The sequence below is a fragment of the Lepidochelys kempii genome, chromosome 14, assembly GCF_965140285.1.
Source record: "Lepidochelys kempii isolate rLepKem1 chromosome 14, rLepKem1.hap1, whole genome shotgun sequence".
NCBI lineage: Eukaryota > Metazoa > Chordata > Testudines > Cheloniidae > Lepidochelys > Lepidochelys kempii.
The window spans coordinates 14856978-14866791 of NC_136393.1; the positions used below are offsets into that span (position 1 = coordinate 14856978).

Sequence of the window (9814 nt, forward strand, 5' to 3'; positions counted from 1 at the left end):
AGCCGGCCCCAGAACTCAGGCCCCGGGGGCTAGTTTCGCCTGGGTTCTCTTATCCACAACACTAGCCTAACCGGCCAGTACGCAGCTATGTCTGAAGTGGAGCCCAGAGCCCCTTATGTGGCTTGGTTTTATTTATTTTGTCAACCTTAACTAACAAACTGAGGCCCCTTCCTGGCAAATAGGTCCCCGTCAGTGGACTCTGCACCTGTATGACTCCAGTTGCAGGACCAGAGCCTGAGTTGCTACCCAATTTTAGCTCAAAATCCAGTGGATGGAAACTCCATGCATATGGAAAATGCATATTTTGGACTTGAAATCTCTAAACTGTGGTCTGGTACGATGACAGTAATGTAAAAAGTGATCATAAGACAGGCTTACATTTCATCCTACCAAGACATCACACTGGACTAAAAGCACAGATGCTGGCACTTTGGGTGACATTTTCAAAAAGCCCAAGTGACTCATAGGACTTAGGCTCCTAAATAGTTTTTTGAAAATGAGATTTAAGCTCCTAATTCACTTTGCAAAAAGAAAAGGAGTACTTGTGGCACCTTAGAGACTAACAAATTTATTTGAACATAAGCTTTTGTGAGAATAATTCACTTTGGTATTTTTGAAAATATTACTTTTTGCTCCTTAATATGCAGAGCTGGTGCTGAGATATCCTGAGTGCTCCAGTCTGTCTCCACAGAGCACTATGCAGGGGTCAGGGCCCACAGAGATGTCTGCCAATGCTTAGCCTAGGGTTCTCAAACTTCATTGCTCTGCATCCCTCTTCTGACGACAAAGTTACTACATAACGCTTGGGGAGGGAGTGTGGGGGAGAAATGGAGACTGAGCCCCACTGGCCTGGTAGGGGGAAGAGGGAGCTGCAGCTGGAGCCCTGCCACCCCGGGTCGGGGTGGAACTCAGGATTCAGCTTCAGCCCTGGGTCCCAGCAAATCTAATGCTGGCCCTGTTGGCCACCCCTTTAAAATGGGCTCCCGACCCACTTTGAGGTCGTGCCCCCCCAGTTTGAGAACTGCCGCCAGACCGCTGGCTGAGATCAGATGCCAGTATTTGAAAGCTGTAAAGAGGGGGAAACTGAGTCACCATGCCTGATTCTGATCGCACACGGGGGTAAATCAGGATGCACTCCACCCCAGTCAATGGAGTTGCATTGGAGTAAAACTGCTATGAGAGGAGAATGAGACCCACATTTCACTCTACTGCAATACACATGACGGGGGGGGGGGAGTGACAGAGTGGGGAAAACAAGATCCTGCTACCACAGGAAAGCGGCCTGCCCCTCATCAGCTGCGCACGCAAGTGGCAACCGGGCGGGCAAGACACAGCAACGCAGGCTGCGGCCGGGCAGCCTGACGGGGTCCTGCAGCCCGGATGCAAGATGGCGGCTCCCACGGCGGGGCGGCTCGCGGCGCTGGGCCGTCGGCTGGCCGCTCCCGCGCGGGCCTGGCTGCCCGGGTAAGGAGCAGCCCGGCGGCGGAGGCTGGGCGAGGGCGGCGGGGCGCGGAGCGGAGCGGCTGGGGCAGCGTCACGCGCTGCTGGACGGGAGCCGCCGCCGCCCTGGGCTGCCCCCGCTGCCGGAGCAGGTTGTCCGGCAGCCTCGCTAGTCCCTGGTCTCCGGGAGGGGACAGGCCGCTCTCCCTCTCCCCAACTTCGGCCCTGCTGCCGGGGGAAGAGCGGGCAGCGGGACTGCCCCCCGACCTGGACATTCAGGGGCGCTGGAACAATTTGTATCGTGGGGGTGCTCGGCCATTGAACCAAACTAAACTCTGTATATCAGAGGTCCCCAAATTGTGGGGCGCGTCCCCCTTGGGGGGTGCAGAGGAACGTGGGGGCGGCGGGGGGCGTGGCTGGGAGCTAGGCCAGTCCCCATGGGGGTACCCAGCTCTGCTTCCGGTCTCACGTCCTTTCCTGTCCCAGGGCCCTGGCTGTGGCCTTGGCCCCCTTACTCCCATCTGCGCCCCCCTCTCCGGAGCTGCGGCCCTGCTCTGGGCCCGGGGGGGGGCACAGACAGGGGTTGGGGGGGTGTGACCCTGAAAACTTTGAGGACTACTACTGTATATCATAGAAACCACTTTAAGCAAGTATCCCTAGTTCCAGCACACATGGGGGACATATGTGTAAGGCCGGCCTCGGGCCCTGGCATCCTATGGGGGGAAAGGGTCATTCTAATGATGCTTAGTAAGGCGATGGCAATTCCTAGCTTCCAAGCTTTGTGCATGCACTAGCCACTCCGCGCAGCACCCCGGGGAGGATGGTAGGTGAGCAAGTGAGTGTGTTCTGGTGGTGGTGCCCCACTGCAGAGTAAGTGCCACTGTAGATTTTGGTCTTTTGAGTTGCCAAATCTCACTTATTATGGATTATTTTAAAATCATTTTTAGAGCATCCAGGGAGGATTTTGTTGGGTGTTTCAAGAAAAGGCTTGAAATCTTACTGACATTGACCTGGCTTTGCCTATTACGCCAGTGGAGTGATTTTTCTCAACATTTGCTCTGCTCTCAAAGCCTTTCTGCCCTTCATCTGTACTGCCTCTCAGGCCTGGAACCAATCTCCCCTCTCCTCATTCAAATCCCTTCTTGGAGCTTGCTTCTCTTTTAAAGCCCTTCCATTGCTATTCCACCAGTGAAAGATGTGGGCTAGTATAAGATGTATTGTTGCCCCTGTACTGCTAACAACTTAAAAAAAAGTTTCACTGTTAATGTGGCAGAGGCCTGTGCTTTTGGAGCAGGAGGATCTAAGGTCTAGCCCTACTGTTTCTATGAAGTTCTGAGCAGTCACGGTAGGCTGCACAAAAAACGTTTATTTTCCACTCCCTCTTGTGGGTAGCAGTCCATATCCTGTGGTCTGTTCTTTCACTATGTTTTTGGTCTGACTTTAGTCTCCCATCCTGCAACTGGTTTTACACAGGTGGAAATTTGCACCCATGCTGATCCAGTTGCAGGATTGGGATCTTTGATTTCAAAGGGTAACCAGGATCTTTGCTCCCGAGGGTAGGTACCTTGTCTCTGTATTTGTCTATAAAGCACTGTGCCCTCTAGTGTACCTCTAACAATAAGGTGGCAGACAACTGCAGGATAATTGTGATCAAAGCAATATTACTGAACTGGAGACTCTGATTTGTATGTTAAAGCTCAGGGCTGCCACTTCTGTTTTCTTCCTTGAACTTCAGTTGTATTTTTTGCTATTGCCATTCTTGTATGTACTTTTAATTACTATTATAACGTTCACAAGTGTACCCCACTTTAAATAATGAGCCGGATCCCATTTCCATTGAAGTTAAAAGGGACCAGGATTGGGACCAGAATTTTAAATTCCTCCTAGAATTGAACCCTTTTGCATTTATTATTCTGTGGATTGTATCATGGATACGTTACTAATGTTACATTATTTGGAGAGGCTTTGGTGGTAGGATCCAGAGGTAACCGTATTCTTCCTTTGTCCCTCCAAAAACCCCCATAGTTCCCTGTTAACAGTAACTAAAAGGGAAAACATCACCCTATTTAGGACCCCTGAACAAAGTACATCTATATAACTTTTGCTTTTACGGAGGAGCTGTTTTTAAGAAATGCTCCCTCCCCACCCCCCATATCTGTCAAAAGTATTAAGAACATAAGAATGGCCATACTGGGTCAGACCAGAGGTCCATCCAGCCCAGTATCCTGTCTACCGACAGTGGCCAATGCCAGGTGTCCCAGAGGGAATGAACCTAACAGGTAATGATCAAGTGATCTCTCTCCTGCCATCCATCTCCACTCTCTGACAAACAGAGGCTAGGTACACCATTCTTTGCCCATCCTGGCTAATAGCCATTAATGGACTTAACCTCCATGAATTTATCCAGTTCTCTTTTAAACCCTGTTATAGTCCTAGCCTTCACAACCTCCTCATGCAAGGATTTCCACAGGTTGACTGTGCGCTGAGTGAAGAAAAACTTCCTTTTATTTGTTTTAAACCTGCTACTCATTTAATTTCATTTGGTGGCCCCTAGTTCTTATATTATGGGAACAAGTAAATAACTTTTCCTTATTCACTTTGTCCACACCACTATTAAAATAACTTTACTCTTTAACCAAGATTTGTTTGTATTGGAGCCAGTGAGAGGTGATGGCACTTGGAACCTCACAGTTTCAGGCCTTTAATTTTTTTCAGACTTTAGGGCTTGTGGGATTAGCATCCCTGGTGCCTGCACAGAAAGGGGTTGGCAGCCTCTCAGGAGCCTTCTGTATATCCTCGCGGGGGAGAGGGCACCATTGCTGTTTGGGAGTAGCTCAGGTGAGTGGTTGGCAGAGAGGGAGAGACGCATGCTGCTATCCAGGCGCTATATTCTTGTTGGCTTTATATTAATTATTAACTTTAACATTCAGCAGTTTATGGGTCAGTTTATGGGTGACCAGAAGTTCACTGTTTGCCATGTGGACATTTTTAGAACCTATTGATATTGCAGTCTCTTTCAGGAAGGGACTCTATTACAATGTGTTTCTACAGCACCCAGCACAATGGGCCCTGATCCTGACTGGGGCCCCAGAGCAATACTAGAATACAGATCTCGCTAATAAAGGTGGAAGGGTGCATATCCCCAGTACCAGTCTCTTTCCCTGTCTCTTCTGAGACTTGTTCCATAACACTGGAGATGGACTTGGTGAGCCAGACTGAGGAATGCTGTATATAATGATGCCAATTTACAGACCCCTTCATCCCATCTTACTCTTTGCAGGCTGACCCAGGTGAGATGGAGCCGGTATGACCCCAGTTACCTCGAACCAGAAGTGAACAAGGAGCTGTACCGCAAACCCCTGGAGGAGCTGTCTGAGGAGGAGAAAATGCAACAGGAGCTCAAGGCCCTCCAGCCTATAAAAGCTACCCCTTCTAATGTCACCAGCTCTGTGTTCAGTGACCCTACAATCAGGTCAGAAAGCTGTTACACCAGCTGTCTCCCAAGGATCATGGATAGTTGATCCTGCTCCCACTGAAGTCACTGGGAGTTTTGCCATTGACTTCAATAGGAGCAGGACTGGGTTCATTGCTCAGAAGTGCTGAGCAGCCACAACCCTGGCGGATGGCTAGAGGTCAGCTCCTAATAGGATCATGTCCACAGAATTCTCTCTTCCCCTCTTCAGAATGAGGGCAGCAGATGAGTTGGATGCAGAGGTTTGTTAGTGAGCTCTCTTTATCTGGATAGGGATTTGCTGTTTATATTTGAATAAATAGCTCTTATTATGAAACAATGTAATGGATGGAGTAATTGAGTGCTCTGCTTCTGAGCCCACTACTGCTAAGAAGTAAAGCCATTGTAGTGCCTCCCTGCCCCCAATCAGCCTTTGTCTACCTGGCTGCCCATTGCCTTCCTGTTACTCTGTGTAATCCCTTTATTTTGATTAATCTCTTTCCATGAAAAAGATCCATTGAATAATAGTGGTTAAAGATGAGCACAGCCACCCAAAATCTAGCAGGGATAGGATTTAATCACAGGAACAACACAATTAGGGACCTCTGGTGATGGAACCAAAGTTCCAGTTATATCATGTTTGGTTTTATGCTTGCAGTAAATTCACCAACATGATGATGAAGGGAGGAAACAAAGTGCTGGCCAGATCCATCGTTACACAGGTGAGGGGCCTGGACTCTCTCGTGTTTAAATATTACATGCCAAAAAACAGCATTAAAATAACCTTATTAAACTTGCCAAGGGAATCACTCAGAAATGCCGGAAGTAAGGTTGCCTGTGCAGAGTTTGTCCCCTCTACAATCAAATCGGGTAGCTTTCTTCATGCTACCTGGGCCAAGTAGGAGGGTCATTGAGAATACAGGAGAGACATGCTCCCTGCTTTCAGTTCTGATGCCCATCACTGGCACAGACTGCAGAGGCACAGAGCTGCAATTGCAGTGAAAGTCTTACTCAGCCTTGGGATGGAGCATGCCTACTGCAGATGGAATCTAGCTGCTAAGCTCTAGCTAGTATCTACTGAGCACGTGCAAACTGCAGTTTTCTTCAGTGGTTTATAAATTGGCCACATTTGGGTGAATTTTCACAGGGATTGCAAAAAGCACATCCCTGACGCAAAGACCACCCACCTTCCAAATTTGAAGTCCTTGTTCCAAAGCAAGGGGGAACTAGAGCTTAAAGAAAAGATTGCAAGAATTTTTTAACATGTACAAAATGTTTTTTCCCTAGCATCGCTTTCAGAACTGTTCTGGATAAAAATTTCCCCAAAAAATTCATGCTGAGGCAAACACCCAGCATGGAAAATGTCAGCCCAAAGAGTTGAAATTTGGCCAAGTTATAAGCAACTGAAAATAGTGGTATTATGAGAAGTGTTGGGCAACACTAATAGGTGGATACTTCCTTTCTATAATATAATTATTTAGCACTCTTTATCTGAGGATCTTTAATCTCTTCACAAAGAAGGGGGATATCATTATCCAGTTTTACCGGTGGTAGTTGTGATACAGAAAAGTCAAGTGACTTGCCTAAAATCAAACAAGACAACTGGGGCAAAGCCAGGCATCAGAACCAGGTGTCCTGCCTCTCAGGGTATCCTCAACTCAGTTCACTGAACCAGGCTGCCTCCCTTTGGCTATTAGTTGATGTAGAGCTGAAGTCTAGAAGCCTTCTAATTGCTTCAGTACCGAACTGCCACAACTTAATGGGCTTCAGGAGTCCTGATTTAGGGGGCATCCACTGGTGCTGTAAAGGGCAGTGTGTGTTGCACGGTCAGTATGTGTTGGATGGTAGGTACAAGTTGACCAGAAAATTGGTGAATGCAGCATAATCGTATGATATGTAAACTGGTGTAACTGATACGCTGAGGAGATAGAAGTGCATCTTGGGAAAATCTAATAGGTAGTTGTAAGGTGAGAGTGAGGGCAGTAGTGCTTTATCGCCTCTCTACTACCCCCCATTTGTTGGTGATCACTGCTACACTTCACACCCACCAACGGGCTATAAGAGTGAAAACCAGTGAGGACTGGACTCCAGCAAGGGAATGTGTCTGTGTGTGGAAATCTGGGGTAAGGAGGTGAGAGGATTGAGTAAAACCTGTAGTTGCTCAAGAGCACTCTCTACTGGCTTACTTAAGGTGTAGCAGGGTGGAATCCTCCATGGTCCAGATTTCTCAAATGAAGGGGAGGGTGTGTCTGAAATTATCCTGATTCTAACTTCACTCTGTACACTGAGGTTCCGGGGCATGTTTCCTTGTGTTTGTATTTAGACCCTAGAAACCATTAAGAGGAAGCAGATTGAGAAATACCATCAAGCCTCTGAGGAGGAGAGGGAGAGCATTGAGTGCAACCCTTACATCATCTTCCATCAGGCACTGAAAAACTGCCAGCCCATCATTGGACTTTGCAACATCCAGAAAGGAGGCAAAACCTACCAGGTAAACAGGAGAGGGACCTGAAGACCAGCCCAGGATAGAAAGAATTGGACAGGGGGCAAAACTACCAGTGTCTTTCCCACCCCTCCAAAAACTTGCTTGCATTTCCCTTGGAAGTACCATTTTATTATCATCTGTATTATAATGGCACAATGGGGCTCTGATCTTAGCTGGGGTCTGTAAGTGCTGAGTGCTGTACTTACCCATAATTAGAGAGTTCCTGCCGCAAATTGCTTGCAATCTGAATGGATAAAGTGCGGGAGGGGAAACTGAGGTACAGGGAGGTGAAATGACTTGTCCAAGGTGACTCAACATACCAGTAGCAGAGCCAAGAAACCCCCCCAGGTCTCTGGAATCCCAAGCCAATGTCTTATCGGCTAGACCATGCTGCCTCTGTGTAGAAACAGCAGAGCAGTTTAGCCCCTGCAGAAGGCAGGTTAGCAAATAGAAAAGGTTCATATAGATACCTTGTTTTATGTAAAGCCTGGACAAAGGCTGTCTCTTCAGCTTTCCTAATTAGGTAAATGCACCTAGATAACCCATGGGATTGTTAATGAAATATGGAGTGCTTCACCAATCTCCTATCCAGCCAATAAATTACTGCCCTCTGCTGTAATGCATCCGATGAAGTGAGCTGTAGCTCACGAAAGCTCATGCTCAAATAAATTGGTTAGTCTCTAAGGTGCCACAAGTACTCCTTTTCTTTTTGCGAATACAGACTAACACGGCTGTTACTCTGAAACCTGCCCTCTGCTGGTTGATCAGAGACCTGCAGGAAATATCTTGGTCAAGTTCCCATAGACAAGAGTCTACATCGCAAAAACCAGTCTGTAAGTGGCAGTCTCTGCAATGAGGCCAAGAACCAAATGGAACTTCCCTCTAGTCCCAACACTGCTACTGCTCTTGGGCAGGTTTGAGGCAAATGCTGCCTACTGCACCTGATCTGTGGATTGATAGAGGCAGACAGTTTGCTGCTGCTGGAGTCAGAGTGGAATGTTTCACCAGTGCTAAACTCACTCATTCTTGGCTGGAGTTAATTTCTTCTCACCCCCTCAACAGCAATCACTTTCTTTTTAATCACCTGGGAGTGTTAAACAATTGAAAAAAGGTATTTCAGCATATGGTCCTATTGTGAGGTAAGGCATTTTTAACCGTGTTACTGCTTGAATGTCTGCTAGGTCCCAAGCCCCCTGAAGGACAATCGGAAACGCTTCCTGGCCATGAAGTGGTTAATTACTGAATGCAGGGAACATAAGCATCATCGGACATTCATGCATGAAAAACTATCCCAGGAACTGCTGCAGGCCTTCAATAATGAGGGCCCTGTGATCAAGAGAAAGCATGACATGCACAAGATGGCCGAGGCTAACCGGGCGTATGCCCATTATCGCTGGTGGTAGGGGATCCCTGAGAGCGAGAGAGACCTTGCCTTACAACAACAAAAACATTTTGTCACGCTCCTATACTTGTGGAGCCCAGACCTGTGAAGAAGTAGCCTCCGTCTACTTTCTGGAGAGATGATGTATAGGGGAGGTTGTCTGCCAACTGCTGTTAACTGCTTCTAGACTGGGTCCTTAAGCAGATAAAAATCAAGATGAAAAATGCACCCATAAAAGCTTCCTTTCCTTTAGATATTTTTCTGAGCAACACCATATAAAATTTCCTCTTTCCTCCATGTACCTGCTTTCTGAGAGCAGGGGAGGGGATGTCTTCAAGTCAGTCTACTCACATGACAAACAAGTTTTTGCTTGTTAGCATCCAAGCCAAGGGTGAGCAAGCTGGAATGTATTGTGAATGTTCTTTGTGTGTATCAATGCTAGAGACAGAAAAGAGCCCAGTTTGAATTTTAGATTGTTGCAATACTGTCTGTTAGCAGAATCATTGTTTGACTGAGCACATGTGACCTGGATGTTAATGAGAAAATAAAAATGGAACCTCTCTATCATCCTCAGTTTGACTATCACCATATTCTAGTGGTGGCTGTTTGCCTTAGGGTTTTGTACTGATGCCCATCACTCTACCAGAGCAGCAATATTTCTCAGCCCTCCAGCGGCTCAGCCAAAGGAAGGGTTATTCTCTAGGAGATGCCTTCCCACCTACACTCTGCTAGACAGAGTTGAAATCCTTCTCTTGTCCTGTAAAAGAGCTGCTAGCACTTCTGTACCTGTTGTGCTTTGCTAGAAAGCACAGAGCACTTTTGCTCACTGCAAAGGAAAGACCGATTAGTTTGAGGAGGAGGACGGGGAAGAATTCAGTACCACAAATTTTGGCCTCTGTTTTGATTTAAAAATCTAATTCTGTGCTCACAAGCAACTGTGCCACTCTGTACTAGAGGAAAACTAACACATGGCAATCTTACAGAAGAGATCTTCATGCCCTATTTGTAGCTACCTCCATAGTAGCCCAACTCCCTAGAAACGTTACAGAGCAAGAGC

The 9814-nt window shown here is 47.2% G+C and overlaps 1 protein-coding gene across 1 annotated transcript; it reads left to right on the forward strand.

Moving 5' to 3' along the window:
• The first annotated feature begins 1332 nt into the window (after positions 1-1332).
• MRPS7 (mitochondrial ribosomal protein S7) lies at positions 1333-9324 on the forward strand. The gene is made up of 5 exons (XM_073312005.2): positions 1333-1464; positions 4721-4912; positions 5550-5613; positions 7215-7382; positions 8558-9324. Exons 1-5 carry the CDS (start codon positions 1388-1390, stop codon positions 8777-8779), a joined length of 723 nt encoding a protein of 240 aa, XP_073168106.1. The 5' UTR covers positions 1333-1387; the 3' UTR covers positions 8780-9324.
• Positions 9325-9814: the final 490 nt, after the last annotated feature.

Bases quoted from the DNA above. Each gene is read 5' to 3' on its own strand.
- MRPS7 (XM_073312005.2), top strand. From the start codon at position 1,388: ATGGCGGCTCCCACGGCGGGGCGGCTCGCGGCGCTGGGCCGTCGGCTG. The intron at 1,465-4,720 runs GTAAGGAGCAGC...TACTCTTTGCAG, and splicing joins GCGCGGGCCTGGCTGCCCGG to GCTGACCCAGGTGAGATGGA. The intron at 5,614-7,214 runs GTGAGGGGCCTG...GTTTGTATTTAG, and splicing joins CCAGATCCATCGTTACACAG to ACCCTAGAAACCATTAAGAG.